The following is a 21,124-nucleotide window of genomic DNA, read 5'->3' on the forward strand; positions in this document are numbered from 1 at the left end:
GACTCGAATTATCTCTGGTAAAGTGTCAAATCATAGTTCATAGAAACTATATTTTCTAGACCTTCACACAGCTGTAAAGTACACATCACATAGATATTTACAGAAAAAACTGGTCGTAAACATTTTTCTAAACCTTATCCTGATTATAACGGGTCACTTTGAGTTTTCATGCAGGCTGAACATGAAAATAGTCTCCTACGCCTATCTGCTGCATTAGTTTCTGACAAAAACTAGATGATGAAACTCTAGGATTTGAGAAGCCGGACAGATCTACGTCACACTGTCACTTAACAGTGGACTCATGGTGTAGTCGATTAGTCCTTGGAACTCGGGAATCCCAACAACAGCATAACTTTTTTTACAAACACACTTACAGGAGGGCATTTAAAATCAATGTTACATTTAGCTCTTGCAACTCTAAGTTCAACATATTAAAAGTTTGGTTTTGAACATACAGTTTAATACGATGTTATTAAGGAAATTTACAAACAATGGCTACTTGGGAAGAGTGCGTCGCCATATTGGAATCCTGACTTCTCCGAATACGGTAACCAGAACGCAGTTCACTTGAGTGTGGCGCCATTCCTAGTTCCGACTTCCGAGGTAAATTGAGCGCACCATCATCCACCTTGACTCACGACAGGGAAGGCTGTTGTTGGTTTAGCGTCCAGGAAACAGCAGAAAACGTCGTAACTAGTAGAAGTTAACCCTTAGCATTAGCAATCCCACCACACAGCAAAACTTCTCAGTACTTGTGTTATTTGTGGAGATAAAACATCAGTGTTGCAGAGAAAAGGAAGTTAGTGGCAGAGTGGTGCTGCTGTTATCCAGTCTGAGGAGAGATGTTCAAATATCAGGAAACAAGAGCTCAAATCCTGCCATCTGAAGCTACTTTCTCCTCCAGCGGACTTGTACTTCCTGATTCAGGAGCACTGAATGACTTCCAAGGTATTCATTCTTACTAGAGACCACTGCAAATGTATTGATTAAACAAGTATTTTTAACACTTCTGATTCAGTTACAATAAAGTTCAGACCTTCATGACGACGGTGGCACAGGAGTTAAGTGCTCGCCCTGTAATCGGAAGGTTGCAGGTTGGAGTCCCGCTCAGTCTGTCGCTGTCATTGTGTCCTTGGGCAAGACACTTAACCCACGTTGCCTGCTGGTGGTGGTCGGAGGGACCGGTGGCGCCAGTGCTCGGCAGCCTCCCCTCTGTCAGTGCGCCCCAGGGCAGCTGTGGCTACATCGTAGCTCATCACCACCAGTGTGTGAATGTGTGTGTGAATGGATGAATGACTGATTGTGTTGAAAAGCGCCTTGGGGGGTTCCAGGACTCTAGAACAGGGGTGTCAAATGTGCGGCCCGCGGGCCGATTCCGGCCCGCAAGTGGGTTAAATACGGCCCGCAAGATGGTTGTGTAAACTTTATTTTCATACTTTACAATGTAGAGTGAAAATAAACTCATCTTTGTGAGCAAGTTTTCTCTTTAATGAGTATAAATAAAACAAAGCTGCGCTCAAGGCTCGCACAAGAACTTGAATCACAACCTGAAGTTGGCCGCCACTCAGGATGTGACTTCTGATATTGATGTGCTGGTGAAAGCTAAAAGATGTAAAGTAAAATGAGTCAAATATACTTTAAGTGCTGCATGAAACTGATCTAGCCTTGTGATCTGTAAGCTCTTTGAATCACGAATGTTTTTTTATTGATTGATTTTTGATTTTTTTTCAAATTTTCAAGTACACTTCAGGTGTTGTACTATTTTGGATACACTGTCCAGCCTTGTTTTATATTCTTAGGTGTGTTCTTGCTGTGTCTTTGTAAATCCATGCTTTCGTTCTTTTTTAAACACAGAAGCTGCCCGCAGATAAACGGAGAAGGAAGTGACGCGCCACCATCAGCGTCAGCCTGAAGAAGCCGGCAGCTGTCGGCGAAACCGTAGCTACAAACAGTTAAACAAAACTGTTTCTGTGTTTAAAAAAGAACGAAAGCATGGACTTGTTTTATATTGATTGTATTAAAACAAGGAAAACAATCTGAAGTTGTTTTTAATTTACCGGTCCGGCCCACTTGGGACTAGATTTCCCTCAATGTGGCCCCTTAGCTAACATGAGTTTGACACCCCTGCTCTAGAAGGTGCTATATCAAATACAGACCATTTACCATTCTGAAGAAATAACCACAAGGTCAGAAATACAAAGTGATGTAAAATGTTCTAAAATCCACTTTACCATTTTTTAAAATGAGAGTCGTTTTAGAACAACAAAAATCTGTGCTCTCGTTCTCTCTGTGACTCGTCGTGAGCTCATCTGTTTAGACAGAACTAATCCCTAATTCTACAAACATTTTGTACAAAGATCTTTCTACAACAGGTCTGAATGTAGCTGTTCCCCAGCCACGTCAACACTTTCCTTCAGGACGAGGAGCATTTATGTTACAGAACGTTATCATCTCTCCAAGAGCATTAACTCTGGTTGGTTCTGGTGGTGACGGGACCGTCAGGATCAGATGGCCGCTTAGCCTGATTAAACCAGCTCACAGCAGATCCTCAGCACACTGCTGAGGTGGAGCTACAAACAGGCACATGCAGCGCCGAGCAGGACAGAAGGACACAGAGGACAGCTGAATGTTGTAGAGGGACGAAGCTACAAGTTTCTGCAGGAAGACTTACCCTCCCTGCAGTTGGACTAAGGAACACCTCAGCCACTTGTTGCAGAAGGACTAAAACTATAAGCAGAATTTCATTGAGGCAGAGAGCCAAACATTTCTAAACCTATTTCTGCATTAGGAGAGACCCCTCAGGAACTAAAAGGTACAGTTTGTTTGACTCATTGCTGCCGTTTCATGAAAAAGCTGTAAAATTTGTTGTGGCACTTGAAGAATGTCGAAAAAAGCAAGAATTCCAATGAATGGTTTCTTGGATTGTTATTGAGCTTAAGAAACTCTCTGGAATGCCTCAAACACTAGATGTGCTGTACAATCACCCGCTGGTACAGATGGAGCTATAAATACAGCTGTGGGTGTTTAGGAGGTTTACTATAACAGGCAGTCAGCTGGTCGGATGTCAGCTCCCAAACGTCGGTGCAGCTGCTGAGGCTCCTGCAGAACTCTTGTGTTTTTGTGGACTTGCCTGAGCTGAAGCTGGGAGGTGAGAGAAGTGAGAGTTACATATTTAATTTGAGTGACCTGGATGATTCACTCTGCCGCCGCAGCTGTTTTGGGCACTAGAGGTAAGTGTGGGATTTATGCTGCTGTTGCACCTTGTTGTTAAGAGCAGCGTGCCTCAGTCTGACTTACGATGCTGCCACGCACTGGCACAACAGCTGGCCTTCGGGTCTTTTGGGTTCTGACCTCACCTCACATCAACGGAAAAGACTGTCTTGTCTTAAAACAAAATAAAGAGTCACGCTCTTACGTACACGGCGTGCTTTAGATGTCTTCTAGTTGTGTAGGACTGCTTCTCACACCGTCTCCTCACAAACAGATAAATATTGTTAGTTTTAACGTTTCTAATTGACTCTGTGTAAAACAAGCTACCTCCACCCTGACTATTATTAACAGCAAGAGATAAATTCCTAATTATAGATCGTCAACATCCTATTTTGGTTCTGGTAGAGTGTTATAGGTGAGGACAGATTACCTCCAGGGCTTTTCCTGGTAATATTTCTGAGTGTTTAGGGAGGGAGCAGAAGGTTACACCTAACTCAGAATGTTACCTTTCTATTGCTCAACGCCCCCCTCATTAGACAAAATAATCACCCTGTCTGGGTCGTTTAACAGGGAACGTTTATCAGCAGAACTGAACTTTTCTATCGTTTAATCTATTAGCAGTGCTGATTCGTCACATTTAGAGAGATTTTGTGTAATGAGAGACGGGTTGGAGATGTATGTAGATGATTTTTTTTATTTTATAAATCCAGGGAATTTAAAAGCATTTTATTCCTTATAAATTTGGCAGAAAATCACGTTTTCTTTTTCTTTACTCCTGATCAACAACCCAAGTAAATATAAACAAACAGCCCATTTAAGATGAAAACAGAAGAAATATCATCAATACTCAGAATCGGTGACAAATAGGAACAACAACGATGAAGGTAACAAAATGGAAGCTAAATGGAAATCAAAAACAATTTCCTTTTATAATAACTTTCTGTATTCAGACCCATTCGCTGGTTCCTTTCTGGTTCGATAAGTGATCCTCTTTCTGAGTTTTGTTTATTGTTGTTATTGTTAATTAACAAATTTAAGCCATTTGCATCAGTTACATGACTGGTTTGTTGCACAAGTCAAAGGCAGTCAAAAGGTCAGAGGAGGTACGACTTGTTTCTATAAAGATGCCACAATCCATCTCCTCGTTCAGGAGAGCCATCTCTGGTGACGAACGTGCACGATGAGTCATTTATTTATGTATGGTTAAAAAGATTTGACATTCATGTGATCTAAACATCCAGGATTTATAGGATTTGCCTGCTACGTTGTAGCATATTTGAATAATAATGGTGATTTGTGTGTGTGTGTGTGTGTGTGTGTGTGTGCGTGCGTGCGTGCGTGCGTGTGTGTGTGTGTGTGTTTTGTATTCCAGAACTGCCGGTTGATGGAGTTTGTGAGGCAGAGTGGTGACTATTGCCACGCTCAACACCTTTAGACCGTGTTGGGATGACACAGCGGCATGCAGTCCTGGGGCCATGAACCTTGAAAGATCACGGCCCTTTGCCTTATGAACCCATCAGCTCATGGGGTCACAAGTGGAGCCTCAACACCCAAAGCTAGCTGGAGTGAAAAGGAGAGAGAAAAAGTCACCGAGGACAACAAAGAAAGACAGGATTAGTGACAATAGCAGAGGGGATCACTAAACTGACAGCGAGTAGCCACATGGACTATAGAAAACTGTCATCAGATAGGAGAGCAGCCCAGAGCCTCAGAGCTGGGGACACACAGTAAATAGTTGCTACGAGGAAGAAGTCTTGATTCATCTGAAGATCTGATCTTCAGCCAGACTGCTACAGCTGGAGCTAAAGGTGAGGATGCGCCGCATCTGGGATGACTGATGTGATGCTCCAACAAGAGGGTTCTGCAGGGGTGTTTGTAGATTTCACACCAGATTCAGAAAGCTCCCGTCTAAAGGCTCTTAGATTAGTCTAAGTGCTGCAAAGCGATGACTTGGATTTGCTGGGAAGAATGAAACTGTGACACGGAGATATGTCTCCTTTCTGATAAAATGCACACGTCTTGGCATTAAATAACAAAATTATTCAGAATAAGTGTTTCAATTCTAAGATACTTTATTAATCCCAGAGGGAAATTAGAGTTTCAGTACACACAATTCAGAGATCAGACATACATGGGCAAAGACACATGACAAGAATTGGTGACTGTGGTCATTCGCAACCCTGAGTCGCGCTACTTTAACAGAGATCAGAAGGTTACATGAGGATTGGTTCAGGTGAACAAGTCAGTTGTGTGTATTTAAAGTACATGTGAGCTTATGAGGTTTCAGTTTACGCTGTAAACGTAACAACGCTCAACCATCAGGATGCATTTGCTGCATTAAAATGGAAAAGAAGAAACATTTTTTTAGCTAATTTGATTAAGTCCGTTACTTTATGCAACAGTTTCAAGGTGTGGAACACTGAAAATCCGTTTTTTTTAGATCTGATTTCTGATTCTAATCCATCACTCTGAGATTTTCTTACAGGCTGAACATGAGTCAGTAGTCTCCTACACCTATCTCCTGCATTCTCTTCTGATAGAAAACAGACGTGAAACTCTAGGACCAGAAAATCCTGACAGATCTACGTCACACTGTCACAACATTCATGGACTCACCCATCCTGACTCACAGCGGGGAATACTGTTGTTGGTTTAGCGTCCAGGAAACAGCAGAGAACGTCTAGGCTAGTAGAAGATAACTGTTAGCATTAGCAACTCCACCACACAGCAAAGCTCCTCCAGGCTTGTGTGTTTTTGGGAGATAAAATATTCACGTTGAAACTCAGTGGTGGTCACGTTGCCGTTATCCAGTCTGAGTCCAAACATCAGGAAATAAGACTTTAAATTCTGTTTGAAGCTCAGCTGTGATGTGACTCACTTCTACATCCTGGAAATGATGCACAAGTGTGCTTTTTCCCCTGAGAACGACTTACAAGGCTTTCATTCCTACTAGAGATCACTGAAAACAGAACAAAACTATTGGGGAAACACACCAGTGTAACAGTGAATTATTTGAATACTTTATAAGAAACTATCTATATAATTTTGTGTTTCCCAAACAAACGTAGTAACTGCAGTGCTGTAGACAGATTTGTTACAATGTGGAATGTTTTCTCATGGATACTTGGTTTAATTGCATTTCTATTTGTTTTTGTTTTTGTTTAGGTTTTACATGATTTAAAGAGCAAGTCACCCCCTACAAGAAACTTACTTCACTCCCTCTTCATGTTTAAAAAATGCAACAAATGATGTTGCCTAGCAGACCGAGAGGGCGGAACCACTAACAAATACACACACACACACACAGGCTCACAACGACATTGTGACATCATAATGTACCAGTTTACATCATAGCATACCTCTTAGCCAATAGCGGTGGCAGATTTAAATTCAAATACAGTGCAGAGTTTTTACCTGACAACGGCACAACACTGACAGTTTTAGGCAGAAATTTTAAATTTTAACTAAAATGCACTAAAGTGCAAAACTATTGACTACACGTGTCTGCAGCACGATTAGACACGCATTCATATAGTTTATCGGGAAAAAAGCTGATTTGGGGGTGACTTGCTCTTTAAAAGCTCCTTGTTTTGGCCTCATTAGCTGGTTAGCTTAGCGTTAAACAACAGGCAAAGAAAACAGATATATGAGTTTCATTTATGTTTTATGTAAATCTATAAATTTACATGAATTTAAAATGTTGTCAAAAACACATTTATACACTTTCATGTTGCATTATTGTAGTTTTAACTGCTAGCCTTTATGTTGCTAAGATTTTTATTTATTTAAAACATACGTGTTATTTACAGTCAGCTTACCGTAGAGTAGAGAAATCAACAGCAACTCTTGTTTAAAGAAACTAAGAAAAAAATACAAAAACAAAAAGACTTGAAATACAAACACATACTTTCAGTTCATGCTCCAGATCGTCACTGTGGACTAACAGATGCATGCTCTATCGTAAAGGCCATAGGTCTTCCTGCAGTGCTAAAGGTTAAACCAGCCAACATGAACCGTCCGGCTCCGGTGGAACTGTGCCACAAGAACATGAGATTCCTCATCACACACAACCCCACTGACAGCACACTCAACTCCTTCATAGAGGTATGTGGCTCGTGTGCACTCAGAGAGCAGCGCACAAACAAAGGATGCTTGCACTGAAAGGCACGCCTCTCATACTGATGAATCATAAATAAAGCCTTGATGTAAGTAGTGCAAACCTTCCTGTAACTGCCAGGACTTAAAGCGGTACGGCGTCACAACAGTGGTGAGAGTTTGTGACAGCACCTACGACAAAACGCCTCTTGAGGAAGATGGCATCACGGTCTTGGTAAGATAGACAATCACACCCCAGAGTAAGCCCCCGGTTACGAAACACAAAGCACCAGTGCATGTGTTATCTTACAGGACTGGCCCTTTGATGACGGAGCGCCACCTCCCAGTAAGCTGGTTGACGATTGGTTGAATTTGCTGAAGAAGAAGTTTTTGGAGGATCCTGGAAGCTGTGTGGCTGTTCACTGTGTTGCTGGATTAGGAAGGTAAGGATTATTTAAAAACAAGATTATTTTTCTGAATGTGAAAAACTAAACAATAAAGTTGTGTAATTTTCTAAATAAAGCTTTTGAGATATGCACAACCAAAAATCTGCCTGTGCAACACCACACACAGGGCTCCTGTGCTGGTCGCTTTGGCTCTGATAGAAAGCGGGATGAAGTATGAAGATGCTATTCAGCTCATCCGACAGTACGTACTGCACTGTGTACCTTATTTATCATGTAAGAAGATCAATAACAAACAAGATAGTCAAGACAAATCTGTTTCGTTTGTCATCCAACAGCACAGGTGTGGACTCGAGTCACATGACTTGGACTCGAGTTACACTTGAGTCGTTATTTTAATGACCTCTGACTTGACTTGATGAAATCTATAAACACGTATGACTTGACTCGGACTTGAATGCCAACAACTTGCGACTTGAATCGGCTTGCATCTGTTGTCTTGATGATGACTTGAGCATATTTGATATTTTAGCACAAAAGTGGCCTGACTTGGACAAAAATCATGAATCATTCTTGGTTCTGGGTTTGATGTTATGCTAACTGCAGCAGCACTTTGTTTAGAGTCAGTTTCAGTTGCACTTCCTGCTTGTTTCAGCAAATAGATGAAGCTTTAAGAAGCTTTATTTCTGGGATTTATTTATTATCATTGTCATTAAACTGAAGCTGGACAGATGACTTGATTATGACTTGAAAATTCTAAGTTAAGGACTTGGACTTGACTTGGACTTCCACATCATTGACTTTGTACTTGGTTGTCTTTCACTTGGACTTGACTTGAGACTTGACTGGAAAGACTTGTGACTTGGTCACACCTCTGTCTTACAGAATAGCAGCTAGTCATATCAGGTCCACATTTAAACAATTTGTTTGAATAAAAAAATCTGTTTGATTATGTAACCGGATTACAGGATACAATAAGATAATTAAAAGAAAAAATAAACAAATGGGCCAATAATTAGGTTCGGGGAGAATTGGAGGTTGTTTAAGAATGACTGGAGTCACGGGTATAGCATGAAACGGTTTATATACTAAATTTTAATAATAATGGGAAATATAACACATAAAGATAACACACAAAAACAGATGAAAACAATCGACAATAGTAAAATGGTCGGTATGAGATTTGATCATATGAGTCACAAGTCAGCCGGCGTCAAGTCAAATCCCCACGCTTGGGGTGAAAGTCAGAGTCCGGTGGTGCGATTTTTTCCTACCGCACCGTTGAGATTGTTCACAGAAGAGAGCAGTCTGCTCTTCAGTTACTTGAGATGTCCTGGTTCGTTCAGTGGTTAAGGCTCGCCATCTCCCTCGTCAGGAAGAAATCCAGTTCTCGTTCCAAGTGAGTGATCATAGGAGTCGGGATCAAACCCAAGGAAAAAAAAAAACCCAGCCTGTAAACAACAGGACTGTTAGCGAGTTGGCATCGACCCTTCTCGTCACATCACAGCATAAAGTCTTACAGACTTAAACAAATGCTTCACTCTATTGGCATAGCCAATCATGTTTGGGTTCACAGTTCAACTAACATAACATCAATTTGATTGTCTATTAAAATAATTCTCAGTAGCTCTGGAAATATAATTACATATGACAACAATTGTTCAGCTCAATAGGCTCAGTTAGATTCTATTACTCTACACTATTCGACAAGAAATACATTCATGACAACAAGGATACATTTAGTTGTGTTTCTATACAGCATTGTGACACCTTGTATATCTGTAACACAATAAATAAATAAATAAATAAATAAATAAATAAATAAAATGTTCTATAACAAAATTCAACAAAATATAAATTCTGGTCCTTAGGTCCACCTTTGTAAAATAATTCCTCCCTAATCAGTTAGCTTTTATTTATTTTTATTTATCTATTTTTTTATTATTAAATGTTTGGTTAAGGGACGCATGGCTAATTCTATGGCGTTAGCTATAACGCCCCTGAGGACCTTGTACATCTAGGCCGTACCGCCATTAACTGGCGGTTTGAGCCGTTAACTCCTGGGAATCCCATATGCCCTACCGCCGTTAACTGGCGGTTTGAGCCGTTAACTCCTATATGCCCTACCACCGTTAACTGGTAGTTTGAGATGTTAACTCCTGGGATCTAACGTCTAGCAGCCCACTGCTGTCACCTCGGTTGCTGTAATTAGCTTTTTGAATTTAATAATTTACTGAATTTAATCTCATTCACTCACCAACGCGCTCCAACGGTTCCCTCCTACAGAGGATTGGTTCACTCTGTCGTCTCCACACAAATCTATAAGAATGGAATTAATTTGATAAGCTATTTAAGTTTCCTTTTTTTTTTTAAGTTGCATCGTTAGCTTTTTCTCTTCTTTTTTCTTTACTCACCGCGTTGGTTCCAAGTTCCTAGCTCTTATTAGAAGGAGTCAAGTCCGCCTCTCCCTCTATCTATGCGGCACCCAAATCAGGGTTCTTCACGGCCTCGACCGTTGTTTTTTTTTTCTCTCTCTCTCTCTCTCTAACCGCTCAGTCTTTGCTTTCTGTATCTGCGTGCTGCACAGCCGTTTGTCTCTCCTCTCGCTCAGCTGCGTCGCACGGTTTTATTTCGCGGAGGCGGGACTTATTTCTCTCAGCCAATGAAATTTCAGATTCCCACCTGGACCAATAGTATACAGCTTTCCTCTTCTGTTTCTGTTAGTGATGTTCAAGATTCTTGTTTTAACCGATGTTTAATATTAAACTCGTTATTTTAGTTATTCACCCTTCCAATAATTCATTATGAAATTATCTATTAGTTAATTAGATATCTATTAATTAGTATTGTTAATTTCCTTAATTTATATTTTATATTTTATCTAAATTGAGGATGGATCATATTAGTAAGCCAATTAGTTAATACCTCATTAAGGTTCTAGCTTCTGGGTTACATCCTCCCCCATTAAATATCATGCACGTCCCTGTGCATTGTTTCTACGGGGTACACAACTTCTTGAGTAAGAGAGTCAATAAAAGCTTTATTAAGTCCTTGGAAAAGGGACCTAACTACGGTCACTAGTGGATTGCCCAATTGAGAGTAAGTTAGTCTTTGAGGAGGCTGACTACTTCGTTCAGATCTCCTGACATACATCTCTGGTTGCACAGTATCATGCTCATCCGTTTCGGTTTGATTCTCAACTGAGACAGGACGAAGTGAGCTCTCTGTTTCCGACAGAGCTGATGAGCTATTCTCTAAGACTTTGGTCTTTTCAGATGTATGTGTCTGATCGTGTATGATGGGTTCAAAACTTACATCACGTTGCTGCGACTTTAGGACACCATCCAATTGAGGTAGGTTTGTGTTAGTTTCATCCCCCGTTTCTACGTCAGGTAAGTATACTTCGTTTTTTTTCGTTTTTTCAGGTAAGTATGTTGCTGCTTCTTTCACTCTTTCAGGTAAGAATGTCGCAGTTTCACTCATTCTGTCAGGTAAGAATGTTTCGGTGTTGATGCCTTTGTCAAGTAAGGACAATTCAGCATTTTCATTACCAGCTAAGGTTGGTTCCTTGCGATCCCCTGTGTGTAAGGATAGTGTGTTTTGTTGTTGAATATTATTTACCGGTCCTGAATCTGCTATGAGTTCCCTATTTGGCAAGGTGACCGCTATTTGATAGGATGGTCGGTTTAGCACTTGTGGAAGATCAGAGTAATAAAACTCATCTACCTCTTCGTCAAGTGGCTCATCTGGGTCAGGTTCTAAGGCTGAACTCTGTCTTGTATGAGGTCTGCTAGGTTTCGTAACGCGTTCTGTTTCATTTTCTAATGAAGAGAGAAAACCACAAGGCAGTAAAAGATCTCTGTGGAGTGTTCTGTTGGGTCCTTCTCCGTTCTCTGGTTTTACAGTGTATACTGGCAAGTTTTCCATCTGTTTGAGAACTATATACACTGTTTGCTCCCATTTGTCTGCTAATTTATGCTTTTCTCTTAAGCGAAGATTTCGGACTAAAACACGATCTCCCACACCTAGTGTGGACTCACGAATGTTTCTGTCGAACCGTTCTTTGTTCTTCCTCGCTGTTTTTTGAGAGTTTTTTATGACAATGTCATAACTCTGTTCCAGATGACTCTTCAGTTCTTTAACATACTGAGAATGAGTTATAGAGGGCTTGTTCAAATGCGGTAACCCAAAGGCAATATCTATAGGCAACCGAGGCTGCCTACCGAACATTAGCTCGTAGGGAGAGTATCCCGTCACGTCATTTTTTGTACAATTGTACGAGTGAGTAAGTGGTTTTACAAAATCGCGCCAGTGATGTTTCTCAGTGGCTTGTAAAGTTCCCAACATGCTGAGTAATGTACGATTGTACCGTTCAACGGGGTTGCCACGAGGGTGATAAGGGCTCGTTCTGACTTTACGGATACCAAGTAAAGAACAAAGTTCCTTGATTGTACGTGATTCGAAATCCCGTCCCTGATCACTATGAAGACGCTCAGGAAACCCGTAGTGGACTAAAAAATGTTCCCACAGGTTCTTCGCGACGGTGGTGGCTTTCTGATCTTTGGTTGGGATGGACACTGCATACTTTGTAAAATGGTCTGTAATCACTAAGACATCTTTAGTGTTCTTACTGTCTGGTTCTATGGAGAGAAAATCCATGCAAACTAACTCCATAGGTCTGGTGGTGGTAATACTCACCATTGGAGCAGCTTTGTCAGGGAGGGCCTTCCGACGGATACATCTTTCGCAAGTTTTAACTTTGATTTCGATATCACTAGCCATTCTTGGCCAGTAAAAACGGGACCGAATGAGATCTGTCGTACGTTCAACCCCAAGATGCCCCATATCATCATGTAGGCTTTGCATGACTGTTGAACGTAATGAATCAGGCAAGACTAACTGCAATGATGTCTCTGGTCCTAATTGGCGTCTCCGGTACAGTAAATCATTTTGAAACTCAAACCGTTTCCACTCTCTCAAAAGGTTAAGAACCACCGGGGGTTCTGCAATAGTATCAGTTGGCGGTTTATTGTCAGTCATAAGCAGCTGAATGACTCGGCCAATGGTTGGATCTTTCCTCTGCAAGGAGACAAGGTCAGCATGGTTATACTTGGGCACAGCAAAGAAACTGTCACTATTGTCTTCCAACTGGAATAGGTCTGGAATGGCCGCTGCAGACATGGCAAGTGACTGAACTAAACCACAAGGAGAATCAGTCTCATCCAAGACCATGTGCTTTTGGCATGTTGCCTTCACTGCTTCGGCTTGAAGTTGAAGCTCGACTTCTTTGACAGAGGATAAAAGATGAGATCGGAACTCATCTAGTCGTTGGCATTCCTCAGTGAATTTTGAGTTGTCTTCAGGTTTATCATGCAGCCTCCTAGACAGGCCATCCGCGTCAACGTTCTGTGTACCTGCACGGTATCTGATGTCAAAATTATAGGTGGACAACACAGCTAGCCAACGATAGCTCGTTGCATCGAGTTTTGCCGTTGTTAAGAGGTAAGTTAACGGATTATTATCAGTAATGACAGTGAATGTGTTCCCATACAAATAGTCATGAAACTTATCTGTTATGGCCCACTTTAAGGCTAGAAACTCCAACTTGTGCGCAGGGTACCTAGTTTCACTAGAGCTTAAACCGCGACTTGCATAAGCGATTACCTGTGTGACACCGTTTTGCACTTGGTATAGCGCTGCACCGAGTCCGGTCGTACTAGCATCTGTGTGTACTAGATATGGGAGTTTTGCGTCAGCGTAGCCAAGAACTGGCGAAGTGGTAAGTTTTTCAATAATAGTTTGAAAGGACTTCTCACAGTCTTGGCTCCAACGATTCCCAAAGGGTTCTTTGGGGTTCAAGTACTTTGATCTACATGGTGGTGTTTTAAAGTTTTTCCGTTTGGGTGGATAACCAGCCGTGAGAGATGTTAGTGGCTTGACAATATTTGAGTAATCTTTAACGAAGCGTCGGTAATAACCGGTAAATCCTAAGAAAGATTGGAGTTCCTTCAAAGTCTGAGGCTTCGGCCATGTTTTGAGTGCTTCCACCTTATCTGGATCGGTTTTTATGCCATCTCGAGATACTATATGTCCAAGATAACGCACAGATGTCTGGAAAAAACGACACTTATCTGGTGATAGCTTGAGTCCGTATTCTCTAAGCCGTTCAAGAACGTGAGAAAGTCTGGTTTCGTGTTCTTCCAAGGAGTTGGAAAAGACGATCAAGTCGTCTAGGAAAACTAACACTTCCTTCAGATTAATGTCCTTCATACACTTTTCCATAACCCGTTGGAAAGTGCTTGGAGCATTTGTTATTCCTTGTGGCATACGGTTAAATTCATAAAACCCAAACGGGCAAACAAAAGCAGTTTTAGGTTTATCCTTTTCACACATCTCTATTTGATAGTAACCTGACTTGAGGTCCATCACAGAAAACCACTGTGATCCAGCGAGAGCAGAAAAGGACTCCTCCAAGTTAGGCAGGGCATATGCGTCGCGAATGGTTTGCAGATTAAGCTTTCTATAGTCTATACATAGACGTACCTCACCATTCTTTTTCCGAACTACCACTATTGGTGAGGCAAATGGAGACTCCGACTCTCTTATTATACCGGTTTCCAAGAGGGCTTCCAAATGTTTTCTCACAGCTTCATAATCATGTGGATGGATCGGCCGAGATTTCTGTTTGAATGGGGTCTCGTCTTTTAAGTTGATGTGATGTCTTATCTGTTGTGTATGACCAAAATCAAGATCGTGGTGCGAAAACACATCGGAGTAAGTGTTAAGTTTGTTGGTGATCCTCCCTTTCCATTCTTCGGACAAGGGCGAAGTACCGAAGTCAAAACTGAGAGGAGGGTTTGAAGGTGAAGTCTGTTGCTGCGAACTACACGCCGCAAGTACTTTCTGATCACTTTTGTCAGGTTCTGGATATGGCATAACACGATCGGCTTTAACTAACTCAGCGATCACACAGTTAGTGGGTAATGTGATGTCATGGTTAGTTTCGTTTCTTAGTACAACAGGTACTTTGTATGGACCATGTGAAGGTAAGGAAATGAGGCAACAGTCTACAATTATACCCCCTGGTAGAGAACCATTGGTGGGTTGTTCAATGAGTGCATAAGGCTCATGCTTGTTTTGGCTGGGTTGCATAAACCCTTCTAGTAACAGTTTTTTATTTGCAGGGAGAACTTCTTGGGTTCTCCCTCGAAGCTTCACCACACCAACTCGTCCATCTTTGCTTTGTTTTTTTCTGACTGCTAAGGCTTTTAGCACGTGTTGGTACCCATAAGAGAGTGCCTTGGAATCAGGTAAGTTATTGGCAGACAATTGCTCATACAAAGGATCGAGTGTGTTTGTGCCAATGAGTAGTGGTGTATCAGAGTTTGAGCTTATATCCGGAACCACTAACGCAAGGGTAGGTAACTCAAGTCCAGACTGATCGAGCTCTTTTGGAAATGTGACACTTATCTCTATGTATCCTAAATAAGGAACTGCTTGACCGTTTGCGCCCTCGACTTCTAACAGATTACTGATGGGTTTAATTGAGAGGTCAGGTAAGTGTTCTTGGTAAAAAGAATTGGCAATGGTGGTTACCTGGGACCCTGAATCCAGTAAACAATTACATTCAACACTGTTAACTGAGACTGTAGCTGTGCATCGCCCACCCACTAATCTTTTGGGAAGTTTTGGCACTGAATGAGCATGAACTGGCTTGCAAAAAAGTCTCTCTGTCCTTTCCTTAGAGGGACTTGGTTCTACTTTAGCACCTATCTGTCCCACGATAGGAGCTTCTACCGGTTTAAAGGAGGAGACTGAGCAATTGGCTTTGACATCTCCCACTCGCGCTGCTTCTGTCTAAGAGCAAGTCTTTTAGTTGCAACTAGTGCTGGATTTGGCTCGTTGCTACAGCTAGAAGCTATGTGCCCATCTTCTCCGCACTTAAAACAGTATCCAGGCTTTGGTCTAGGCACCACTGCTGTTATCTGCTGAATCTGTTTGGGCTCATCTGGAATTTTAGTCCCCACACGGGGTTTTGACTCTTTTTGAGTTTTCTTTGCCTTTTTATCTGTGTTGTTAACCTTAAGCTGTGCAATTTGGCTCCTGAGCTCAGCGATTTGTTTGCGTAAGTCATCACAGTTATCATCTATTTCCAGTTCACAAGTGTTTTTACTCTGAGAGCATGTTGTTTGCACATTTGAATACACTCTAGTTCGTTGTGCCCCTAAGTGTTGTTTCATGCGTGCTGCTTTAGTAGCCTGTTTGTCTTCTTCAGTGCGCAGTTTGAGGAGAAGTGCTGTAAAATGAGGCGGGTTGTCTTTCTTTTGTTCGAGTTGCAGGTTTGAAATCAGCGAGCTGTCCCAACAGCCTCTGCAAAACTGCTTGAGCAGCTGCTGGTCGGCGTCACTGGAGGAAATTCCATTCCTCTGAATAACTAGGTTTAACAAGGTGTATAACCTCTGAAAGTAATCGGAAGGTTTTTCACCACTGTCCTGGTTTGTGTTTAAGAAGCGAGCAAAGAGCTCGTCGCCGTCTTCGACAGCTGCGTAAGCTGAATCGAGATGTTCAAGGTACGTTTCCGGGTCGGATTTTGGACTAAGAGCTTTAACGATGCTCGCTGCTGGGGCTGACAGACTCTCCACGATTCTTCGTACAATTTGGGACTTGGTGAGTGAAGGATCATTTATGCATAACACTACACTACTACGCCAAGTATCATAGTCAGTTTCAAAAGAAGGGTGTGGAACTCGCCCTGAGAACGGTTTTAGTCTGTATTGTGAAGTAGGCGGAGGGATAACCTCACTGCTTTTAACAATGTGTTCCACAATAACTCGCTGAACCTCAGGTGTGTTTAAAAGATTTGGTGGAATGCAAGGGTTTTGTTTTCCAGTCTCTGTAGGTGGACAATTGTCCTTTGAGTTGTTCATATAGTTAACTTCTGGTGTTAAAGGCAGGGAATATGTAACTTGGTCACTATGGAGCATTGGCTCTGGTTCAGTGACTGGTTCAGATGCATGGGTATCCCTTCCTAAAGATTCCCCAATTTTTGCCAGTTCCTCCATTAGAAGGTCTTTAAATGATTGATTGCTACGCGCAGCTATGTCCCTGAGCTCTGACAGATAGGCATCAGTGGCAGATGTGCTAGTTTCTAGACTGTACGCGCTGGCTAGGTCTTGAATATGGAAGAAAACATCTGGGTTCCTAGTACAAGGTTTGTCATAGGGTAAACATTGTTTCTTTAATTCCTTAACAGTGGCTTCATGTTGAAACTCCACAATAATCTGATCACAGTTTGGTAACTTAATGCGCCTGTTAACTGGTCCGAATCCTTCCATAAACCCAAAGACTTCGTTATCAAGGTCTGTATCAGTTAACCCACTGATTAAAACAGCATTTGAAACTTTGACCTTTTCTGTTTTCACAACTTCCATTTTAAAACACTCAAAAGTACCAATAATGCCAAAATGGCAAACCACTGTGACCTCCAGGCACTCTTATGATGTCAGTCAATGGTTAGCTAAGGTAACAACTCTACAATTCTCCTGGCTGGCTCGCCAAGTTTTATGTAACCGGATTACAGGATACAATAAGATAATTAAAAGAAAAAATAAACAAATGGGCCAATAATTAGGTTCGGGGAGAATTGGAGGTTGTTTAAGAATGACTGGAGTCACGGGTATAGCATGAAACGGTTTATATACTAAATTTTAATAATAATGGGAAATATAACACATAAAGATAACACACAAAAACAGATGAAAACAATCGACAATAGTAAAATGGTCGGTATGAGATTTGATCATATGAGTCACAAGTCAGCCGGCGTCAAGTCAAATCCCCACGCTTGGGGTGAAAGTCAGAGTCCGGTGGTGCGATTTTTTCCTACCGCACCGTTGAGATTGTTCACAGAAGAGAGCAGTCTGCTCTTCAGTTACTTGAGATGTCCTGGTTCGTTCAGTGGTTAAGGCTCGCCATCTCCCTCGTCAGGAAGAAATCCAGTTCTCGTTCCAAGTGAGTGATCATAGGAGTCGGGATCAAACCCAAGGAAAAAAAAAAACCCAGCCTGTAAACAACAGGACTGTTAGCGAGTTGGCATCGACCCTTCTCGTCACATCACAGCATAAAGTCTTACAGACTTAAACAAATGCTTCACTCTATTGGCATAGCCAATCATGTTTGGGTTCACAGTTCAACTAACATAACATCAATTTGATTGTCTATTAAAATAATTCTCAGTAGCTCTGGAAATATAATTACATATGACAACAATTGTTCAGCTCAATAGGCTCAGTTAGATTCTATTACTCTACACTATTCGACAAGAAATACATTCATGACAACAAGGATACATTTAGTTGTGTTTCTATACAGCATTGTGACACCTTGTATATCTGTAACACAATAAATAAATAAATAAATAAATAAATAAATAAATAAAATGTTCTATAACAAAATTCAACAAAATATAAATTCTGGTCCTTAGGTCCACCTTTGTAAAATAATTCCTCCCTAATCAGTTAGCTTTTATTTATTTTTATTTATCTATTTTTTTATTATTAAATGTTTGGTTAAGGGACGCATGGCTAATTCTATGGCGTTAGCTATAACGCCCCTGAGGACCTTGTACATCTAGGCCGTACCGCCATTAACTGGCGGTTTGAGCCGTTAACTCCTGGGAATCCCATATGCCCTACCGCCGTTAACTGGCGGTTTGAGCCGTTAACTCCTATATGCCCTACCACCGTTAACTGGTAGTTTGAGATGTTAACTCCTGGGATCTAACGTCTAGCAGCCCACTGCTGTCACCTCGGTTGCTGTAATTAGCTTTTTGAATTTAATAATTTACTGAATTTAATCTCATTCACTCACCAACGCGCTCCAACGGTTCCCTCCTACAGAGGATTGGTTCACTCTGTCGTCTCCACACAAATCTATAAGAATGGAATTAATTTGATAAGCTATTTAAGTTTCCTTTTTTTTTTTAAGTTGCATCGTTAGCTTTTTCTCTTCTTTTTTCTTTACTCACCGCGTTGGTTCCAAGTTCCTAGCTCTTATTAGAAGGAGTCAAGTCCGCCTCTCCCTCTATCTATGCGGCACCCAAATCAGGGTTCTTCACGGCCTCGACCGTTGTTTTTTTTTTCTCTCTCTCTCTCTCTCTAACCGCTCAGTCTTTGCTTTCTGTATCTGCGTGCTGCACAGCCGTTTGTCTCTCCTCTCGCTCAGCTGCGTCGCACGGTTTTATTTCGCGGAGGCGGGACTTATTTCTCTCAGCCAATGAAATTTCAGATTCCCACCTGGACCAATAGTATACAGCTTTCCTCTTCTGTTTCTGTTAGTGATGTTCAAGATTCTTGTTTTAACCGATGTTTAATATTAAACTCGTTATTTTAGTTATTCACCCTTCCAATAATTCATTATGAAATTATCTATTAGTTAATTAGATATCTATTAATTAGTATTGTTAATTTCCTAAATTTATATTTTATATTTTATCTAAATTGAGGATGGATCATATTAGTAAGCCAATTAGTTAATACCTCATTAAGGTTCTAGCTTCTGGGTTACAATAAAATTAGATTTAATAAATTATCAAACAAATTCAATAAGATGCTTGTTATTCAGATTTGCTCAATAAAAAGCAAACCAGCCGAATGCGTCTTCTGCATCCTGAACAAGCAGGGAGAAGGCTTATGGGATCATGTGGGTCAAGAAAAACAACATACGTGTAATATGTGTGTTCACTGCTAATTTAAAGCAACACATCAGAGCTTCTCAAGTCCATGAGAAACCAACGTCTTTCAACCAACCACATTTATCAAACTTCCTCTTAAAGTTCTTCTGTACATTTATTCTGTTTCATCTTGCATTTCTTGGTTCTCTTTAAACACACGATGTTCAAAAAGAACCAAGAAATGCAAGTTCCTCTTAAATTTAAATGATAATTATGTGTGTTTCAACTATGTCTGTGAGATGTATTAGCTTGTAAAAAGCTGAAACAACAACAAATCAGTCGTCGCATATATGACATTATCCTCCCCCAGCGTAGCTGCCACGTCTATAGTGGTTTTGTCCATGTTTAATGCTCCTGTTGTCCTGGAAGAAGGAGCCATTTTTCTTGTTTTTGTTCGTCTTCTTCTTCTGTCTGATCTGATGATGTTGATTTGTTGAGATGAGTTGAGATGTCTTCACACAACTCCTAAAGTAACTTGCTGCCCATCTAACATAAGTACTTGGCATCAAAATGTGTTTAAAATTCACGGTCATCATATGTGAAATCCATGGTGAACAAGGGGAACAGAAAACTTTTATTGGCCATGGACTCCCATTCATTTTCTTAGGCATTGGGGGACCCATGGTCCAGGTGGGCGTGATGCAGGCTCCCTAAAGAAGAGTTTCTTTCTTATGTGCTGATCAAAGTACCAAAAGGGTACTAGTTAATTGTCCAGTGATGCAATAAAAGGAGTTGAATTTCAGGATTCGTGGGACGACACTGGTTTCCACCATCTAATGCTTGTTTGTGCGTTTCAGGAAAAGACGTGGAGCCTTCAACAGTAAACAGCTCACCTACTTGGAGAAATATCGCTCAAAGCAGAGACTCCGATTCAAAGACTCTCACACATTCAAGAACAAGTGCTGCACCATGTGAAAACACACCCATTCAGACGGGTTTCACCCCAAAAAAGTCTCAGGAATCCCATCGCACAAACCGGCTGAAACACAAAAACGCCATCTCCTCACCTGCCAACCCGTTGTTACTGAAAACTAATCTGAGCTCATTTCTCTTTTTCTCTTGGGGGCTGTTTTTGTCTGTTAATGGTTGTTTTTTGCATAATAAATGCATGAAGAAAGGCAGAGAAAAGGGCGGAAATGGTCTGAGAATGAGATGTAAAATCAGATGTTGCTGCTTACAGGCAGCTCTAACAGAGCATTAAAATAATAACAATAATACATTAAAACTTCACTCACTCACTCACTCACTCACTCACTCACTCCCTCTCTCAAACCGTGTTGCAGGTCTGCTTTCAGATAATTTATTGCCATCAATTCTCTTTCACAGCTCAAAACTAAAATGACCTTAAAACGAAAAGTGAAAATGCCTTCTTCAGATTGGTGTTAAATTAACACCAGAGAGTGTATATTTGTGTCGACTCCATTGAGTTTAAACTGTCAAGTTGTGAAGTAGACGGTTTGCACAACAAATGTACCTGGGGCGGTACATCAGTGTGGAACAAAATCAACTCCAGCAGGTGAAATACCAACAATCATTCGGTCGAAACCAACAACACGAGGGTAAAGTTTAACATATTGGCATAAAAAGATAAACTGTTGAATCAGTTTTGAACTGAGACTAATTTTACTCTGAGGTATGTGAAGCATTATAAAGCTTATTCAAAAATATCTTGGTGAAGCTGATT

General features: G+C 41.1%; 1 protein-coding gene across 2 annotated transcripts; it reads left to right on the forward strand.

The window, feature by feature from the left end:
- Positions 1 to 2,555: 2,555 nt before the first annotated feature.
- Positions 2,556 to 20,559, forward strand: ptp4a3a (protein tyrosine phosphatase 4A3a). 2 transcript variants are annotated; one of them, XM_015975737.3, is made up of 7 exons: positions 2,556 to 2,812; positions 4,583 to 5,018; positions 7,177 to 7,314; positions 7,448 to 7,540; positions 7,618 to 7,748; positions 7,879 to 7,953; positions 20,238 to 20,559. In XM_015975737.3, exons 3-7 carry the CDS (start codon positions 7,219 to 7,221, stop codon positions 20,353 to 20,355), a joined length of 513 nt encoding a protein of 170 aa, XP_015831223.3. In that variant the 5' UTR covers positions 2,556 to 2,812; positions 4,583 to 5,018; positions 7,177 to 7,218; the 3' UTR covers positions 20,356 to 20,559. The 2 variants fall into 2 exon arrangements, with proteins under 2 accessions (XP_015831223.3, XP_015831225.3); XM_015975739.3 differs by lacking the exon at positions 2,556 to 2,812 and adding an exon at positions 3,043 to 3,230.
- The last annotated feature ends 565 nt before the right edge of the window (positions 20,560 to 21,124 follow it).

Source organism: Nothobranchius furzeri, chromosome 5 (assembly GCF_043380555.1).
Source record: "Nothobranchius furzeri strain GRZ-AD chromosome 5, NfurGRZ-RIMD1, whole genome shotgun sequence".
Taxonomy (NCBI): Eukaryota; Metazoa; Chordata; class Actinopteri; order Cyprinodontiformes; family Nothobranchiidae; genus Nothobranchius; species Nothobranchius furzeri.